The sequence below is a fragment of the Carettochelys insculpta genome, chromosome 1 (genome assembly GCF_033958435.1).
Source record: "Carettochelys insculpta isolate YL-2023 chromosome 1, ASM3395843v1, whole genome shotgun sequence".
NCBI classification, from domain to species: Eukaryota; Metazoa; Chordata; order Testudines; family Carettochelyidae; genus Carettochelys; species Carettochelys insculpta.
The window spans coordinates 65779628-65799601 of record NC_134137.1 but is presented as its reverse complement, the minus strand read 5'-3'; the positions used below and the strand labels follow the sequence as shown (position 1 = coordinate 65799601).

General features: G+C 48.1%; 1 protein-coding gene across 2 annotated transcripts; it reads left to right on the top strand.

The window, feature by feature from the left end:
• The first annotated feature begins 2204 nt into the window (after positions 1-2204).
• SERP2 (stress associated endoplasmic reticulum protein family member 2) lies at positions 2205-19784 on the top strand. 2 transcript variants are annotated; one of them, XM_074982835.1, is made up of 4 exons: positions 2205-2658; positions 8640-8712; positions 13030-13102; positions 19376-19784. In XM_074982835.1, the coding sequence occupies exons 1-3, from the start codon at positions 2575-2577 to the stop codon at positions 13056-13058; spliced, it is 186 nt and encodes a 61-aa protein (XP_074838936.1). In that variant the 5' UTR covers positions 2205-2574; the 3' UTR covers positions 13059-13102; positions 19376-19784. The 2 variants fall into 2 exon arrangements, with proteins under 2 accessions (XP_074838936.1, XP_074838929.1); XM_074982828.1 differs by lacking the exon at positions 13030-13102.
• The last annotated feature ends 190 nt before the right edge of the window (positions 19785-19974 follow it).

Sequence of the window (19974 nt, the reverse complement as noted above, 5' to 3'; positions counted from 1 at the left end):
CGAAATAGGCTATTTCGATGAATAACGTCTACACATCCTCCAGGGCTGGCAACGTCAATGTTCAACATCGACGTTGCACAGCACCACATCGAAATAGGCGCTGCGAGGGAACGTCTACACGCCACAGTAGCACACATCGAAATAAGGGTGCCAGGCACAGCTGCAGACAGGGTCACAGGGCGGACTCAACAGCCAGCCGCTCCCTTAAAGGGCCCCTCCCAGACACACTTGCACTAAACAGCACAAGATACACAGAGCCGACAACGAGTTGCAGACCCTGTGCATGCAGCATGAATCCCCCGCTGCAGCAGCAGCAGCCAGAAGCCCTGGGCTAAAGGCTGCTGCCCACGGTGACCATAGAGCCCCACACAGGCTGGAGAGACAGCATCTCTCAACTCCCCAGCTGATGGCTGCCATGGAGGACCCCACAATTTCGACGTTGCGGGACGCGGATTGTCTACACGGTCCCTACTTCAACGTTGAACGTCGAAGTAGGGCGCTATTCCGATCCCCTCATGAGGTTAGCGACTTCGACGTCTCGCCGCTTAACGTCGAAGTTAACTTCGAAATAGCGCCCGACACGTGTAGACGCGACGGGCGCTATTTCGAAGTTAGTGCCGCTACTTCGAAGTAGCGTGCACGTGTAGACACAGCCCCAAACTGAGTCAGACCAAAAGTCCATCTAGCCCAGTATCCTCTCATCCAACAGCAGCCACAGCCACATGCTTTGAAGGGAATGGACAGAACAGGACAATTTATCAAGAGATTCTAACACTGTTCTCTAGTTCCAGCTTCTGGCATTCAGAGTCTTAGGGTCACCCAGAGCTTGTGATTGCATGCCTGCCCAGCTTGGTTAATAGCCACTGATGAGCCTATACTCCAAGAGCTTCTCTAATTCATTTTTGAATGCAGTCATAGTTTTCACCTTCACAATTTCCCCTGACTACAAGTTCCACAGGTTGACAGTAGAGTCATTGTCTGAGACAACTGAGGATAGCGGGCCAAGAGAGGAACATTTAGAGCTCAGGAGTAATCAAGACACACTCTAGGAATTATTTCAGGGATGTTCTATAGCCTGTGTTTTGCAGAAGCCAGACTCGATCATCATAATGGCTCTTTCAGGCCTTACAATGTCTGAATCTGTGGATATCAATGGAATGGAAGTCAAGAAAAGGCAAGGTAGTTAGTGAAGGAGAAGAGGACAGATGAGCAATGCTGAAGGGGACACAATGGTAGTCAGGCAGGTAAGTCAGCAATGGAGAGAGAAAGAAAGCTGAGTCACGGCCTTGTGTTAAATTGGGAGGGAAAGGCAAGGAGACAAGAAGCCAGGTGTACTTTATATACTCTTAGTTTTGAGTTGCACACATTTATCTCTTAAGAGGCTTCATAACGCAGCAAATCTTCATCTTCTGCTTCCCCAGATGGAAAGCTGCAGTGCCAACTGTAGGGAAGGAAGCAGCATGTGCAGACGACCAATAAGGGCCTGATCCCTGCTTCTACAAAATACCAGCATCTGTCCACAGGAATGTGCAATTCACTTGATGGCTGGTTTGTTTTCATTTGTGAGCAGAGGATCTCTGTGTGTGTCAACAGTTACTGATGTAGCCCACTTACGATTGAGAGATGACCCTCCCCCCACACACAATGACACTTTTGGACAGCTGTTTATGTCTTTTCTGATAGAGAAGAGATGGAGTACCTCAGCACTAGATACACCACAGCCCTGTGGAGGAAAAATAGCAGTGCTTGCAAGTACATGCCCCATTCGCCTTTCCACACATTTTTGCCCCATCCGGGCACACCTCCATCTTATTTACTTGCTGCCCTTCCTTTCCGCCACGTTTTTATTCCTGCTGCTCCTCTTTCCACCCCAGGTACATTTTATCTCCGTGTTGACCAGGAGAACACCACTTGCTCACTCTGAGAGCAAGCGAGGGCAGAATTAGGGCGCCAACTACCAAGACGCTGCTGACTTAGCTGGCGGGGAAGAAATCTGATCCCACAGGTGCACTGCCACATCCATGCCCCACCCCCACCCCCACCCCCACCGGGAGCCGCAGGACTCGCCCACCCAAGGCTACAAGCTAGAATGCTCGCTCCACCCCGCCCTCGGAAACCACCAATCAGCGTTCCATAGGTCCCCTCCCTCAGAACCTCGTCTATTGCAGCGATCCATGGGTGGAACGCTGGGACAGAACGCTGGACCGATTCACGACCTGAGCCTCAGCAGCTCCCGGCTCCGCGCAATGGAAGCGGCATGCGTGCCCGCAGCCAGGGGAAAGCGGAGGCTGCAGGCAGCCCGAGCAGCTGGCGCTTGTGTTTAGGCGGCAGGGGGGCCGGAAGGGTAGGAGGAAGCAGGAGAGGGTTTCCTGAGATGAGAGATTACTTCCGTCCATCCATCCTGCCAGCCACCCTCTCCTCGGTCAGCAGCCGGCTGGGGGCACTGGATCTCGGGGCGGTAGCAGCCAGGCTTGCTGCAGTCAGGGCCCTGTTCTGCTGGCGTGTCACAAACCAGACCCAGAAGCCACTTGGTCTGCGGAATTTCTGAGCTCTCTCATCTCTCCTCCCACAGCCATGGTGGCCAAACAGCGGATCCGAATGGCTAACGAAAAGCACAGCAAAAACATCACACAGAGAGGGAACGTAGCCAAAACCCTGGTAAGGTGACATGGGAGGAGGGGTGAGGGGACTGCCAGGAGGCCAGCTCCCCTTCCGCCCATTCCTCGGCTCCGCACGTGGGCATCGTGAGCTAAAGGGTTAACAGCCTTACAGGAGCCCAGGGTGGGGGAGAGAAGGGATCCTTGTCGTGCCGCTGCGGGAGTCAAGGCTCCTGCCTCGCTGGAGGCGAAGGACAATCCGATGGTAAAAGCCGGGGCTCCTGTCCCGATCTGCGGCAGAGGGAGATAATGTCACTCCACCCTCGCTGAGTGCCAGTGGCTCAGGGAACAACAAAAAGTCTTGTGGCACCTTATAGGCTAGCAGATATTTTGGAGCATAAGCTTTCATGGGCAAAGACCAGCTGCATCAGATGCCTGAGTGGCAGGGGGGGTTCAGAGGGGTGTTTAAAGAGTGGGGTCCCAGTAAAAGGGAAAACACGGAGTGAAATCATTCACCAAGGGGAGGGAGAAACTCCTCTACCCCTAGCAAGGGGAGAGTCTGTGACCCCAGGAAAGCTAAGTGCAGACCCAGCCCCATGCATGCAACAATTGCCAGTAGATCTGGCTGCTGCAGCCTGGGGGGTCCTGGAGGTGTGCTCTCCCCGAGCTCCAGCTCTCTAAGACAGGCAGCACCAGACTGGGTTTACTGGGTTCTATTTCCTGTGGCATCTGCTTTGTCAGAGTCCCACGGAAGTGTTGGCTTGACTTTACCAAGTGTCAAAAGTGTGTTCCCATAGGCCAAGGTCTTCTTGCTCTTTCCTTTGGAGAGGCTGGTTGGTGTTCCAGGCTCTGTCTTGATGAGGGAAAGTAGTTGAGTTTGGGTCAGCCGAGTTCTGGTTAGCCAGTTCCACCTCACCTTGCCCACTTTCCCAGTCAACACAAAGTCTGTGTCAATATAAAAGAGAGAAAAGTTGGGTGTGATCTCATTTCATCTTGTAGGGCTCACGTCTGCCCTCAGGTAGAAGGAGGTTAAAACTGAGTCCTTGCTGAACTGGTAGTTCAGCTGGGACAAAAGCCCTTGGACCTGTTGAGGCAACAGCCTTCCAGCCAATGAGATCTTGCTTATTACATTGGGTTGGGTACACTGACACAGAGCATTGAAAAGCTTAACTCTGCTCAGGTTCATGTGTTTGGTTGTTAGCAGTGGACTGTATCTGAGCCGCTGACATTTCAGCTGCTTACATTGGAGTGTTCAAAGGTGCTCTTCAAAAGCTGGTTTACGGGGCTATTTCCCTTTCAGCTCTAGTCCCCATCCTCCAAGTTGGTTAGAGTGTTTGCTACTCTCATTCCACCCACAAAGCCTTAGCTCACTAGTCCTTCTGAGCTCCCCCCACACCCACCTGCCATGAATGACCTGCTCCAAAGAGAGCCCTGATACTGTCAAGTCAGAGAAAGGCTGGGAATTCCTGGCTGGGATTCTTGCTTTACTAAGGAGCTCTAGAAGTGTTGGGCCTGTAAGTGTACGATGCATTGGCACCGCTGTAGCGCTTGGTGAAAATGCTGCTTATTCCAAAGACAAAGCTGCTCCCACAGGTGTAGGTCAGGGGCCTCAAACTCAATTTACCTTAGGGCCAGGGCCAGTCCTCACATCCTCCTAGTGGTCCAGCAGGCATTCCTCTTTGGCAGGGCTCCAGGGGGAGGGATGACTGCACGTGTTCCCCTCTTCCTCATGTCCCTTCCTGCCATCCCACGTGCCCCCCCCATGCATCCACTGGCCCCTCAAGCCATGTAACCACCCCCCGCCCCCGTAGCACAGTGGAGCTCAAGGGGCTTCTGGCTGCCATTCTATGCTGCTGCCAGCACATCCCTGTGGCCCAGGAAAGGTGTGTGCGCAACCATCCCCCGCATAGGATGGTTCCGTGCAGCTGCCCAGGACCCTATGCTATGGGATGTCCCACACCAGCTGCCCCAACTGTCCTATGGTTCCCCCCTACTCAGGTCAGCCTGCAGGGCCATGGGCTGCTAGGGCTGGCAGCAGGGGTCAGTCCTCCCCCCAGACGCACTCACTGCAGCAACTTTGGGGGAGCGGGGCTATGCAATCGCCTGCTCTGCACTGCTGCCATCTCCCAAGCCAGCCCATGCTGGGACAGGGATGCTCTGCTACCCACCACCGTGGTCAAGGGGAGTGACCGGGCTGCCCGGGCAGATGGCAGCAGGGTGGAGAAGAGGCTGTTATGTTGCCCCACTTCCCTGCAGCTCTCGCTGCTGCAGTGAGTGCAGGGGGGGCCTGACCCCTGCTGCTGCCCTGGGCCAGGCTCCCCAGTAATCCCTGAGGCTGTCCCCCTCAAGGAAGGCGGCTTGCGAGAAGGGGTGTGATGGGGAGAGAGCAGAGCATGGGCAGGAAAAGGCTGGTGGGATGGAGCAGAGGCTGGATTTGGGGGAAAGGCAGAGACACCCCCCTCCTCCCTAGGGCTACAGGGACTCAAGTGCCAGTAGCTGTGCATGGGCTGGATTGTGGGACTGCTCATGCCACAGCTGGCCCCCAGGCCTTGAGTTTGAGGCACTTGGTGTAGGTATCCCACCTCCCCAGGAGGCAGTAGCTATATTGATAGGAGTAGCCCTGAGGGATGTTAACTGGTAAGCATGAGGCTTCCTAGTATCCTCGCCGATTAACCATCTCTTTCTGGTTAGCTCTGGCAGCCCCCACCATTGTGGGACCACATGGCAGGTCCCTAGATTAAAATGATTAACACATTATCACTGAACCCGTTAACCATTTTCACATCCCTAGTAGCCCTTCTGCCAACACTGTCTATACCAGGGCTGCAGCTGTAACTGTTGCTATGGGGTGTGGATGTTCTTCACCTTTGAACAGCATAGTTATACTGAGAGAACTTTGTGATTTAGGCTTCTTCTGTGCTAATCTCCTAAAACTCACCCAGCGGAGAATTCTGAGTGGCTGAGCTCGCCTAGAAAATGGGATTTCTGTTGAAGTAGGGTTGGCTGTAATCTACTGTTAATCCGGGTGAATCACACAAACATCGTAAAGGTGACCTGAAGTGCTCTTTTAAAAAGACATGAAAACTGCTGAAGTTTTCAAACCCTCAACACAATAAGAATTATTAAAAAAAAAAAAGAGTTTACAATGGAAATATTTCAAGGTTGATTTAAAGATGCTGTTCTGTGAAACAGTGCCCTGCCAATGGGCAGAGGTAAGGGACATTAAACTCATGAGGTGTCTTCTAGCCCTAGGATTCTCTGATTCTCTGAAGGGACATGTCCTTTTTTTTCCCCTTTACCATCAGTCATGTGACTTCTTTTCTCTATTGTTTCTGTCACTCGCTGATGCATGAAGCAGCTTCTCGGGAGGAAGTGTCTGTGACTAACAACAGACCTGAGTTGCAGGGAAATAAATTGTTTGTGACCCTTTTTTTATTTTGATGCCTCTCCTGTTTCTGATGATAGTGAGTACTTGTGATTTGATCCTGCTCCCCATTCAAGTCAATGGGAAAAAAAAAATCCCAGCGATGAATGATGGAGAACCAAGCCCTTGTGTAGCACGTTCCATCCAGAGATCACCTAGTGCTTTAAAAAGCTGGGTCAGTGTTATTCGCACGGTTTCAATAGCAGGGGGAAGGAGAGAAACAGGCATTGTGACATACCCACCATAAGAGGGCTGGTTGGTGGAAGAACCCAGGACCACTGGGGCTGATAGATGTGCTGGGCCCCAGAGCATCGCGGGTGTGTGTGTGGGGGGGTGTGCTGGCTCCATGCCACTGGAAGGGGCAGGGCCTCAGATGGAAAGGACTGGGCGGAGGCTAGCCTCCCCTAGCACCCCCCCTCAGCACCATTGGGAGTGCCCCACATGGGGCTCTGGCAGCAATTTAAAAGGGCTCAAGCTGCTGCAACTGCGAGAAGCACCAGGCCTTGTGGCAGTGATGCCCTTTGCCTGTTTCTCAGTGGGCCTGTCCAAGTAGAACCCAAGTCTCCTGCCATGCAGTCCGCTGGCCTAACCAGCGGATAATGCTACCTGCCTCTTTTCTGTCCTCCCCTTCGTTTTCCTCCTCTCACACGTCTTGCTTTCTGACCTTTTAGCTGCTCTTTCCCCTCCTCTCTTCTCCCCCACCTTCCTCCCAGTCTCCTCACCTGCTACTCTTCTCTTGGCTCATCTTTTGCCGTTCTCCCTCCATTGGCCACTTTTCTACCTGCAACCTCCACTCACTTGGCACTTGTTCCATGCAGCGCTTCTAGAGTTAGATACACGATGAACATCTCTATCTGGCACTCCCTCCTCCAGCAATGTCTGTAGTCCAGCATGATTTAGCCAGACAACCTCTTACCATAGGCGTGGCCAAGTTTCCCATGGTCCTATAAAGTTTGTTTACAGTCATCAGTCCTGGCTTTCATTGTGCTGTTATTTAGCTCTAATTTACCCCCAAAGATCTTCTATGAGCCCAGTGAAGAGCAGAAGTGTTGATAATGCTGTTAGACAATATTGACCTCCCATGGTCTGGCAAATTCTCATGTGCAGCACCGGTCAGTTCCCAAGGGTGCCAGATGAGAGAGGTTCAACCTGTGGTAGTAACAGCTCTAGCTTCTAAAAATAAATGCAGTTTTGGATCAGGACTGCAGACCTGTTGTTGTTTATATTTGTAGCATAGTAGCCCCTTGGGTACTACGGGCTCAACCAAGACCAGGGTTCCTTTTGGCGTGCACCCTAGAACACATAGTAAGGGAATCTTTGTGCCAAAAATGGTTACATTCTAAAGAAGCAAGACAGACAAAGGTTGGGGGAAAGCAAGAGTTATCATTGCATTTTGCGGATATGAACTACAGCAGAATGAAATTAAGTGACTTATCCAAAGTCACGCATGACCTCAGTGTCGGAGCTTGGAACCGAACCAGCTCAAAACCACCCTTCTGCTAGGTGTAGCTCCACAACTTGAACCCAGATATATGATTATCAATTCCTTCTGCCCAGTCCTGGTCTTAGTGCTGTGTCACTCCTCTGCCACCATTAAGTATGTCCCTTGTGCCTAATGACATCATAGAGCCCTCTGCTAATGTCTTGGTGAGAAGCTTCTAAGTTCCCCTGTCCACCTCTTCACTCTGTGTGGTCTTTGAAGTCTTACAGTTAACGTGTGTGTATTTATTCTTAGTTATAAAAGCCTCTGTATAGTGCTGTATCTTCCAAACAATAACCATACATCAAAACAAAGGTCAGCAGTTCAAAATGACCATAAAAGACCGAGAATGTCTTCCTCTCTCCTTCAAAGTAACATGTTTGAATGTTCAGCCAGCTTCCTTAAATAAACTGACTAGAGTTCAGACTGTTTATATTTAACTTAGGGATATTTTTAGTACACACTGACCAAACTTTTTTTTAATAAAAGGTATCCTTTGATTTTGTTTGTAACCGTTTCCTCTCACCAGTGGATGGGAGTTGGCTGTAGGATATGTATGTTGTTCTAAAGTGACGACCCATCTGGGGAACATAGGTTATTTTTGAAGCATCCTACGCTATTAGGTATCTCTGAAGATACATCAGAACATGTTTTCTGTCCCAAAGAGCTTAAAATACAGATACGATGAGGGAGGCTAGTAAACAGCCCAACTGTGGGAAGGGAGAGGACAGGAACTGATAAGCAAACATTGAGGAATAAAACTCACTATACCTTTCCATAGAGAAATTCAAGATGATTGATCCACAGAGCATCCATGTGAGACATTATTCTATTTAAATGGGAAAAGTGGGAGATTTCAACATTATTAAATGAAGTTGCCTGATCTACTGTAATACCATTATTCTCTATTATTACTCTGCTAGTGTGCTGTGCTTTAGCCTTTCCTGTCTTTTTCTTAGCACTCCGTGAAGCAGTTTTGACAATGGAGTATACCCGTTTTATAATTTTTTGAGTGTGTTCACGTTTGAGGTTTGAAACTGAAACCACTTGATGTTCTGCATCTATTTTTAAATGAGCTACCAAGACAAATGGCTAAACTGGTAACAAACTGAAATCTTCTTTTCCCCCCACATTTTAGAGGCCCCAAGAGGAGAAATATCCTGTAGGACCATGGCTACTGGCACTGTTTGTTTTTGTTGTCTGTGGATCAGGTATGAACACCACAACGGAGAACAGATAAAAATGGGGTGCGGGAGGGAGTTGAGCTGACAGCAGAAAAGCATTTCGGAGCTGATCCAGCTCCTACTGAAGTCAGTGGCCTGGTTTCCTTTTCCTTCAGTGGGACTGAGATCAGACCATAATAGTGTGTGGACAAAATTCTGACCCAGGCTGCCTGCACACAGCTTCCACTGGAGCTAATGGGAACCGCTGTGCATTTATTTATGAGTAAAATTTCATCCTTAGCATACAGGGGGAGTCTGGATCCATTCCAGATGAACTTACATGAGCACATAGGGAAAATTTCTGGAGATTGCAGGTTGTTTAATCTATTTTTTTCTCTCAGGTCTGTATCATGAATTGTTTATTGTGTGTCTATAACAAGCAGTCCTGTGGCACCTTAACATATGTCTACACAGCAAAGTTATTTCAGAATAACAGCCGCCATTTTGGAATAACTATCCTAGAGTCTACACAACACAATTGCTATTTGGAAATAATTTAAAAATACTGGTTACCTTATTTCTAAATTGGTAAACTTCATTGTATGAGGAATAGCACCTATTTCGAGACAGGGAATAGAGCCTGTTTCAAAATAAGCCACAGTGCATCCAGCAGCTCTGTTTCAAAATAGGCTCTGTGAGTGTAGATGCTGTATTTAGAAATAGGAAAGTGTTATTTTGAAATGAATTTTTGTGTGGAGCTGCGTTATTTTGAAATAAGCTATTTCATAATGGCCGTGTCTACACTAGCCCCAAACTTCGAAGTTGCCGTGCAAATGGCCACTTCGAAGTTTACTAATGAAGCACTGAAATACATATTCAGCTCATAGGAATAAGGGAACTTCGAAGTAGGCGGGGTCCTTTCGAAAAGGAGCCCCGTCGGGACGAGCCGTGCAGCGGCGAGGCACGTCAATTTCGAAGTGCCGCAGCCGCCTGCATGCTAATGAAGCGCTGAATATGTATTTCAGCACTTCATTAGTAAACTTCGAAATGGCCATTTGCACGGCCATTTCAAAGTTTGGGGCTAGCGTAGACATGGCCAATACCTCATGGGTGAAAACCAAATAGGAAGAAGGGGCTTTCAAAGTCCAGGGGGTCCTTTTGAAAGGCCCCTGTCTACACAGCCAGGTTGCATTCCAAAAACAGCACTTTCGAAACGCACGTAGCTGTCATTATGCTAATTAGACACTGCATATTCATAAGCACCTCATTAGCGTATTCCAAAGTGGCTTATTAGCATGTCCTTTCTGAAAAGCAGGGCTAGTGTAACCATGGCCTAAGAGATTAACAAATTTCTTAGGTCATGAGCTTCTGTGGGTAAGGCCCGCTTCTTCACCATGAAAAATTTAGAGAAAAAACAGAATCCAGGATTTATATAGCAGAGCGTGGGGCAGTGCTTCTTAGTTACAGGTAACCCCTTTTCTCTTCCCTCTCTTCCTCCTGCTGCCCTCTCACCCTACTATATAAACCCTGGATTCTGGTTTTTTTTCTCCATTTTTCATCTAAGGAAGTGGGTTTTCCCCCACGAAAGTTCATGGCCTAATAAATTTGTTAGTCTCTAAGGTGTCACAGGAGTGCTTGTTATTTGTGAAGGTCAAGGTTAACATGACTACCCCTCTAAGACTGTGACATAGTCTCGCTTAGCAGAGCTACATCCAAAGAGGAAAGCTTTTTTCCAGTTTAAGTCAAAAACAAGGGTTTCATTTCTGTGTGGGACGGGATGACTCAGGTTCCAAGTCCTATTTATTTTCTTCCAGGTCCAGGCGGCAGGTGGTCTGGGATAGTAGTAGTGTTACCACGGGAACATGGGTGTAGTTTGGGGGAGGGAGCATGTTACCATGGTAGGCATGGAATTTGTCCATCACCCACCCCACAACTTTCAGCCCCATTGACCTGACTGGAGCTCACTTCTCAAATACAGAAATCAAACTATGCTTAAATAAATTCAGTGGCCAATATAAAATGAGTTCTTTGTAGCAGTGCGGTTCCTAACAGATTGAGTGTCCAAACCACAACATCTACATTACAGTTTGGCTTCAGCTGGTGCTCAATGGCAGTCAGCAAAGAAAGGGAGATATTTAACTACTTTCCAAGTGATCCCTCCAGAGCTGAGAGAGGGCTCAGGAGTGTGCCTTAAAAACAGCCCCAATATGGACTGGGCCATGAGTAGACTCACCTTGAAGTAATATTTTTACAGTAAGATCAGTCTATTGGTATTGTTCTGCTCGTAGAGTGACCCGTTGGCATTGCACGGCTTTGCAGAAATGGAATATGGTTACCTTTGTGTTTCCCTGGCCTTCACGAGTGCCATTTTGAGAATATTATGTTCCCGTTTTTTTCAGTTTAGTACTTAGTCTTCGGTCATGATTTCAACTCCTCCGAAAACCAAGAGCAGCTATGGCAAATCAGCCACGTAGGGCCCAGCACATCTAGATATGTTCTGCTAACAGGGCAAATGTAAGGCCTGATACTGCATTCTTATGTACACAGATCTCTCCCAGGCCCCAGTGGGAGTTTTTGGTGAATGACGGTTATCCTGGTGGTTATGTATTGCTAAAGCTAACAAACAGGTAAAGCATAGCATTAAGCTGCTGTCAAATCTGAGGCCCTCAGCCATCCTGCAGCTCCTAGCTCCACTAGACATCCTGTGAACTTTTACGTTTATGTATTCCCTTATGTAGCCTCCTAACTAAGAATAAAAACAATGATGCTATTTAGCCACATCAGATGCGTTGTCATTGTCTCAAGAAATAATAGTTTCTTCCCATGGCAAGACATCAAGTGGCTTCAAACATGCTCCGGCCGAAAGAAGAAAAAGAAGGCTCCTCCCTATGCCTACGTCTACACTAGAGAGTTTTGCTGACAAAACTCGGGTTCTGTCAACAGAACTCGCAGACTGTCCACACACAAGATGCGTTCTGTCGACAGCCTGTCGACAGAACTCGGCATGTTTGTTGATAGCCTTCTGCCTTTCCACCATGAGGCGGAACGCCTGTCTCGACAGAATCTGTCGACAAATAAGCTGTGTGGACACGCATTGCAGAGAGGAGGCCTCTGTCAACAGACAGAGCTTCTGGGTCACCAGGTAGCTTTTTCTGCTGTGCTTCTGGTCGGCTGCTCTGTCGAGAGAGGGCTGGGCAGTTCAGCCACTCTGTCAACAGAGCGAATCACTTTTTCAATAAACTTCCGCGTGCGGAAGATCTCTTCTGACAGTGACTCCTGTCGACAGATCGCTGTAGTGTAGACATAGGCTATTTAGTTATTATTTGAGGGGGCAGGAGACACAGAAGGATCCCAGGCAGGGCTGACCAAAGAGCAGCCCCTGCCCCAGACAGCTCATAAAAATGCTAAGAAAAGAGACAATGAACAAGTGATTTTTTTAAATTGAAAATGAATAAAACAAAACCAGAATGTTAGTTTTATTTTCTAAAACTAAGTCCATTAACCAGCTGGAGACAAGAGCTGCAGAGAAGACAAAATAAACACACTGGTGATAACTGACATCCGGTTGATTGCCAGCATTCTGTGACATGTAATCCATCCCTGCATTCTTAGCTCACTCTAGCCAATCACTGACTGAAATGGGAGTTGTGCCTGAGTGCGAGCCACGGAATTGGTTTTGTTATCTGAGCAGACATCTCAATAATGTGGCTTAGATGTTTACCTGTCATTTTTAGAGCTTGGTCAGACAGTCAGACTTTAATCTTCAGTAGCGCATCTGCTGTGGCTGTGTTTGCTCTTTCAGTAGCAGAGCCATGAGACAAATGCCTCCTTTTGCCATGTTTTCAGGGCTGTTCTTCTGGGCTATTGCGATCACATACTGCTCTTGCTGCTGCCCTTTTAATTACGATTTGAATTGAGGACACATCCCCAAGGTGCCAGACACTGCAGAACAATCATGTAACAAAGACATGGTAGCTGCTCCCATTGCAAACCGCTTGTCACCATGCAAAGCAAAGGCCACACCGAGCTGCTGGATGAAGTACTTGCACAGCTTGCAGTCAATTGGAAAGGAGGCCCTAAGGTTTGAGATGGTGCCATTTTGGAAATGTTTTTTAGGGTTGTTGCTGCATGAGGGAGGGAATTCCTAGCTTAGGTGGTTAAGATTTCCAGCTGTAAAAGCCAGAGAAGACCACTTGGATCATTTAGTGTGATCCCTCCATTGGCATAATTAGTCTCGACTTAATTCCTGCAAATGTGTTACCCATTAGCTAATCACCTCTTTTGGGAGCCTCTGCCCAGCTGGTTGAATTGTTAAGAATTTTTTTTAAATGTCTAACCAGAACTTTTTTCCTTCCTCACCTTCAGGCCTTTGTTCCTTATTTACCATCTTCTGAGAATGGAATAATTCCCTTTCTTCATTTCTGTTCGTACCTTGAAGGTATTTATGAACTGTGATCCTGTTTGCCCCCATCCCTCCCAAGTCTTCTCTTTTCTAGACCAGCCCGTGTAGTGTCCCCCACCCCCTGCCCCGTAGGCTACATCCTGGATCCCTGTGTCCTTTGCATTGCCCTTCTATGTATTTGCGCTAATGCGTGTATATATATACTTCCAAAATGTTGAGGACTGGAAAGAAATGCAGCATTTCAGGTCTTCTAGACCAGCAATGCTTGTGTTCCATTTGCTGGTTTTGTACATAAGCCTACCAGATTGCTTGCTAGCTTATTATCTATCGCCCCTTGGTCTTTGCCAGACATCCCATTTCCCAGATAGCTGTCCAGTTCATATCAGTGCTGCTGCTTATTTCCTCTTCCTAGCTGTGTGGCTTTAATACTCTATTTCATCTCGGCACCAGTGCAGCACACTCTGCAAAATTATTCTTGTCCTTCGGTGTAATTGGCTAGTCCGGCAACAGTGGGACATGGTTGAATTTACATCTTCCTCTAGCTGGTTCATTCATGCACTAAGTAATATGGGTTCTACTACATACCTGTGACGCCACATGTTATGGAACTTGCCATCTACAAGATCTCTGGTCAGTTTCTGATCATCTGTCAGTTTCTAATCCATGATCTGGCATTTGTATCTTCTTGATATTACTCACTATCATGGAATTAAAATACACAGGTATAAAAAAAAATTTATTAAGACAGAGATCCCAGACAATGATTTCAGCTCTGCCACTGATTCACTCTCTGAACTTGGGCAACTCAATTAGCTTGCTATATGCTCCCATATGTATACGGCGCGGGTCAGCCACCCTTCCGAGGCAGAGTGCTGAAATTTGACCTTTTGACCTCTGTGCGTGGTCCAAGTGCTGGTGGTACTTTTTAAAGTACCTAATAGTCCTACTTACAACAGCTTCATTAATAAATAAATAAAGGTGCAGAGTTTTACCGTTTTGGTCTTTATATCTCCGGCTGGCCGGTTTTTCTAAATATCTAAAAATGTCTGGGATTTGAATACCAGCTGACTGACTCTCAACCCAGATTTTCTGGTCTGGCAATGTCTAGTCTCAGCCAGTCTGGAAGGTAGTCCCACGGGCTGGGAGTGAAGCCACCGGTGGCCCTAGGAGGGGAGCCCCAGTGGCCAGGGGCACTGAGCTGCTGCCAGCCCAGGGCAGGGGCAGTGTGGGCCATGGGAGGGGAGCTCCGGTGGTCAGGAGCGCAGAGCTGCTGCTGGCCCCAGGCAGGGAGCCACTGCCAGCTGAGGGAGGGGGCAGCGACAATGCTGCAGCGAGATAAGCTCCCTCCCTTCACCCAGCCTGCTCCTTCTCCCTCCTCCTGCCCAGACTCTCCTCTCCCTCCCTGCCCATACCCCCACCCTCATCCCATTCCTGCACCTTCCCTCCCACCCAGCCCTCTCACCTCCAGCCCTCTCCTGCATCCTCCCTCCTGGCCAGAGCCCCCCACCCCCACCCCAGCCCCTGGGGGAGGCACAGAGTAAAACAACCTGACAGTTTCTGCAGAGCTCTGTGCCAGGGGCTCTAGCCCGAGCCCTGCAAGGGAGCTCTGGGGGACCTCTGGTCTCAGGCCTGTGCTGCTCAGGGCTCTGGCCCGAGCCCCACAGCAGAGCAGAGGCTACATGGGGGCTCTGGCCCCATGGCCCGGGGGGAGGGGTGTCCTGTACGAGCCCTAACCTGATGCGGGAGGGCTTCACAGCAGGGGCTCTGGCCTCAGCCCCATCCTCTGGCGCCCTTCTGTGCTGCATGTGGGGAGGAGGGGCAGGGCTGAGCTCCCACCACGTGCCATCTAAAATTGGCTTGCATGCCATGAGTGGCGCACAAGCCGGGGGTTGCCGACCCCTGGTATAAGAGTATAATGCTCACCACTCCAAGGCGATTGAAGGTAACATTAATTGAAGGCTGCAAAAAGCTTTGCAATCCTAGAATGAAAGTAACCTTGTGAGCACGAAGCACAGCTGTGAAAGCTGGCTGGTTTGCAAGGCCAGTTGAAAGCCTAACGCAGTGATACAGGATCTGTTCAACACAGGGGGGTGTAAGTGGATTTATGGCTGAACTGGAATGGTTTGAAAAATCCATCCCTTTATTTACTAGATCAATAAAGAGAGCAAAGGACAGAAACTATGTGGCGTTATCTATTTCCCCAGTCCATGTAGGTTAAGAAATGTTTTTCTCCTGGATGTTTACATTAACTCTTATTTTGTATGTTCAGAGAATTTGCCTACAGCAACTGTCAGGCTAATGGGCCAGTGCATATTCCTGTTGCTATTTCCTACTCCCTTTGCCCTTTTACTGGTCCTCCACACCCTGCCTGACCAGCAGCAGTTACTGAAGAGACCCAGCACTTGTAAGATATCCTTTGCAATGTCTTTTAGGAACTTCAGGTGCATTGCATCCACAGTTACACACTCGCACCAACTCTTTCTTATTCTCTGCTCCAAGCTTCTCCAGCAACTGTCTCTAATCATTTCCCTGAAGTCTCCGGGCCCTTAGCCCATTACAATTAGAACAAGATGAAAGCTGAGCATTGATAATTATTTATTCCAGTACAAGAGAAATGAAGCTTTTGAGCTAGGCGGGAAAGGTGACTTGTCTGCTGATGTTTGTTTGCAGTGATTCTTCTTTTCTTTTTGACTGTATTTCTACAATCCTTATTCCTTGTGACAAGTTCTCTCCCTCCCGAGAGCTAACGCAATTTGGTTTTGTTGGCTTTCTCCTTTTGTGCTCCTCTGCAGCTAGCTTGGACTGATTTGACTTGTCCTCCCTTGTTTCCAACACCCTTCCTTCAGTTGCAGGCCTTGCTGTATGCTGCTTGTCATGTTAGGTTCAAAACTAATAAAAGGAAATTTTTCTTCACACAGCGCACAGTCAACCTGTGGAACTCCTTGCCCAAGGAGGCTGTGAAGGCCAGGACTCTATTAGGGTTTAAAAAAGAGCTCGATAAATTTTTGCAGGTTAGGTCCATAAATGGCTATTAGCCAGGGGTAAAGTATGGTGCCCTAGCCTTCAGAACAAGGGCAGGAGATGGATGGCAGGAGATAAATCACTTGATCATTGTCTTCTGTTCTCCTTCTCTGGGGCACCTGACATTGGTCACTGTCGGCAGACGGGATACTGAGCTGGATGGACCTTTGGTCTGACCCAGTATGGCCATTCTTATGTTCTTATGTTACAAAGGCAGAGCGCGCAAAACTTCAGACTGTTTATAGTACCACCGCGGCCTGCCTGCTAAACCACTCTTTATTTTTAATTCTTGAGATGCTGCTATGCAACCAGTCAAACCTATTCTGCTTATTTATAACCCTTTGGATCTGTTAGTTACCAACAGGCCCCCTTCTCAGCTCAAACGTCCCTGTTGTATACTGCCCCCTTCTAGTGCCTGCCTTTCCCTCTCCCTGTTTTCTCTTTCTCGGCCATACGCTCACTGGCACTGCTTTCTCTCAGCACTGTTCACCGCACAAACACCCCGCCCTGCCTATAAGTTATTCTCTTCTCAGAGTCTAGACTCCCCACTTCCTCTCTGTTGCTTTGAACTTCCTCAGCAACTCCACTGTCTTCCTGTCCTTTGCTGCACACTGGAGTCAGCTGCTCTTAAACCGATTCACTCACTGGTTTGTAGGCAGAGCTGGATTCTCCCTGGAGTTTGGTTTCTATAGAACCTGTTGTAAAAATGGGAGCTCTCGACTGTACAATGGATCCGGCAAACTGAGGCCGACAGGGTGACAGAAGCAGGTGATTTTTACCAGTTGACTTCTGATTCAATTTAGTGTAATATTGTGTGAGGCTTCCCTGAAGGGCTGCAGGGTAAATCCCAAGAGATTCAGAGACCATGTTTATTCAAGCAAGAGAAGTAAACTGCAGATAAGTGTATTATAAAAGGACTTATTGAATAAAATATGAAACACACCAAGCTAAAACAAAACCACGTATTGAAAACCTTCACAAAATTAAAGCCAAGTGCCCCATCCCAAGCAGTTTCCAACAAAAGAACCGATTGACTCCGACAAAGCCATTCTGGACTTCTCAATTGCTTTGATGCTTACAGTGAAGGTGATGAGATATTACAATGCTGGGGGGCAGTATAAAACTCTGTGACAGACAGACAAGATCCTTATCTACTGTAATTTGGCATCACCTCCTTTACTTATGTACACTAGCAGAACATCTGTCCCCTGAAGTCAGACGTCATTTTAAAGATCAGGTTGAACCTCTCTCATCCGGCAACAGCCATAGTCCGGCATGATTTTAGTTTTCTGGATGACCACGTATGGGAGTGGCCAAGTTTCTTGTGGTCCCATAAAGTTTATTTACAGCCACCAGTCTTGGCTCTCAGTGTTCTGTGCTGTTATTTACCCCTGAATGTCTTCTCAGGGCCCAGTAAGCAGTGGAAGTGTTGGTAATGCTGCTGGACAACATTGACCTCCCACAGGGTGGCAAATTCCCTCATTCAGCACCAGTCAGGTCCTGTGAGTGCTGGACGAGAGAGGTACAATCTGTATTACCTTAAAAAGGCGGGGGGGTGGGGAGATAGGCTTCATTTCGGACACTGAATACCAGGCTTTGCAACACCTTAGGAGGGAACCCTTTACCATGCAGTCAGTCTATGCCCTGACTAGAAGAATGCTCCCTGGTGTGGGTAGCTCAGTTCAAGCTAGCATGATAAAAATAGCAGTGTGAGTGTGGTGTCTCAGGCAGCAGCTCAAGCCAGTAGCTCAAGCCCTTTGGCCACATTCCTGGGTGGCTGACCTGGGCCACTGTGGCCAGGCCACTCTTTATAGTGGGCTCACTCAAGCGGTGCTGGGTGCATGTCTGGCTAGTCCTCCTCGACCGCCGTGGAACACCTCGAGTGCCTACAGACAGGATGAGGGCTCAGACTCGGCACAGCTTCCCACAGCTCAGTAATCAAAGTGCCGCTCCCTGAGCCGACCCATGCTGCCATCTGGGTTTACAAGGCAGCGAGCTTCTGTCAACTCTCCCGAAATTTTACAAACAACCCCTCAGAGCGCTGAAAGGGCACCAGACGAGTGAGCTGTGTGAAAATACGCGAGAGCACATTGTCCAGTGAAAAGAGAGGCTCACACTCAGCATCTGCAGCTGTGGCCGCACAGAGTGACGCCTGCCCTGGCACTCACTGGTTCCTGCACAAGGCACCCCAAGGAAAGGGCCACTACAGAACTGGGGCGTTAGGAGGCGGTGATGGTACACATTAAGAAAATATATAGATTTGCATAATTGAGATGTAAGGCTCGATCCTGCGGCCTTCAGCATATATATAATAGCTCTTGAAATCAGCTGGAGCTTTGCTTGCAAGAAGTCTGGAGAATCAAGCCCTTACTAGTTAGTGTAATAACTGTACTAAAGGAAATACAGTGACTCAATGCTTAAGTGCTTTTTTCTGTAGTGGTGGGGTACCGGTACCATTGGCTATGATACCAATGGGGAATTCTGGTTCAAGGGTGATTCATTTCTATTTCATCAGCTCTGGTGAACAATCGCATCTTGAAAATTATCTTCCAGTTAGAGAGTTGCATCCCAAATGGCTACTAAACAGTCATCCCCCCTGCTTTTGTCTATGGGCTGCAAACATAGGCCCTGGTCCTGCACGTGGCTCTGCCAGGGTGGACACAGGCATGCTGCGGGCCCATTGGAGCAGATCCGTTTGCAGGACTAAGATGTCAGTGACCCATCCAGCAAAACTGAACCTGTAAAATCACCCCATCCGTTTCCATGTGGCTATTCAGGAGTGCATTTGTGCAGGATTGAGCCCTCACTATACATCTGAGAGTTCAGCTGGCCCAAACCCACAAATCAGCTTGGGCAATTATTAAAGGAGGCCAGATGTGTGGTATTGCTGTATAAGGAGCTGCTTTATAAACAGCCCCATAACAAGAAGTGATTGTTCCCAAGAAAGAGACTCACCAACTTGTTAAGTGTACGCAGCTGTGCCCAGCAGTACTGCTGTAATCACGCTTGTCTCCAGGGTCTAATTCCTCATCAGTGCCAGCGGATTTACGTATGGTACTTCCATTAGCGTTCCTAGTTGGTGCCTGCATAATCCTTTTGCATCAGTGGGGTGAACTGGTCCCTACTTGAAAGAAGTCCCCGGAGCTAAGCAGTTGCTAAATAATATCTGCTCATACAAGTGAGAACATGAACTATTTAGCTGTTGAAAGTGGTGGTGTCAGAGTACAGGGTTGAATTTCAGGGACGTTAACCAGCATTTGAACAGCCTCTCTCTTTGTCTTGTTTCAGCTATCTTTCAGATCATTCAGAGCATAAGAATGGGCATGTGAGGACCTGCATAGTTTTGCCATTGCCTTTATCATCCAACCTCGATGGACTATATACAATCTGAGCCTGACATGAATGTAAAGAGCTCTTCTCTGAGAGTACCTGTGCATTTCCTCTCAAATGGGGCAGAGCAAATTACCTTTTGACCTGTCATATCAGTTGTGTACATGTTTTAACCGCCACAGCAGACGAGGACCTTTTGCTTTTCTATTGACTTCATGAGCTAACCACATTGGTTAGCTGTCCCAGTGCTGGTCTGTAGATTTATTTGTTCTTTTAACTAATGTACTTGTGTGTGGTCATGTGAGTGTCTGTTTATCGACTCTGTACTTTGTGTGTATATCATAATTGTTTTATGCTGGGAATTTGTTTTTATTACAAATAAATATTTATGTTCTACTTGACTATGTTTAATCCTTTTTTCCCCACACACAAGTGGCCAAATCATGAAGTCCTTGTTCAGGTGACCCTCAGTAGATGTGATTTGCCCTCCCACAGGTGGAAATCAAATGTCACTAGATTTAAATTCTTTGGAGTGACACCAGTGTAAAACTGTTGCG

What these genes read in the sequence shown, in the direction of transcription:
- SERP2 (XM_074982828.1), top strand. Translation starts at nt 2,575, where the DNA reads ATGGTGGCCAAACAGCGGATCCGAATGGCTAACGAAAAGCACAGCAAA. An exon ending in GGAACGTAGCCAAAACCCTG is followed by an intron (nt 2,659 to 8,639) that starts GTAAGGTGACAT and finishes CCCACATTTTAG; the next exon opens with AGGCCCCAAGAGGAGAAATA. An exon ending in TTTTGTTGTCTGTGGATCAG is followed by an intron (nt 8,713 to 19,375) that starts GTATGAACACCA and finishes GTCTTGTTTCAG; the next exon opens with CTATCTTTCAGATCATTCAG.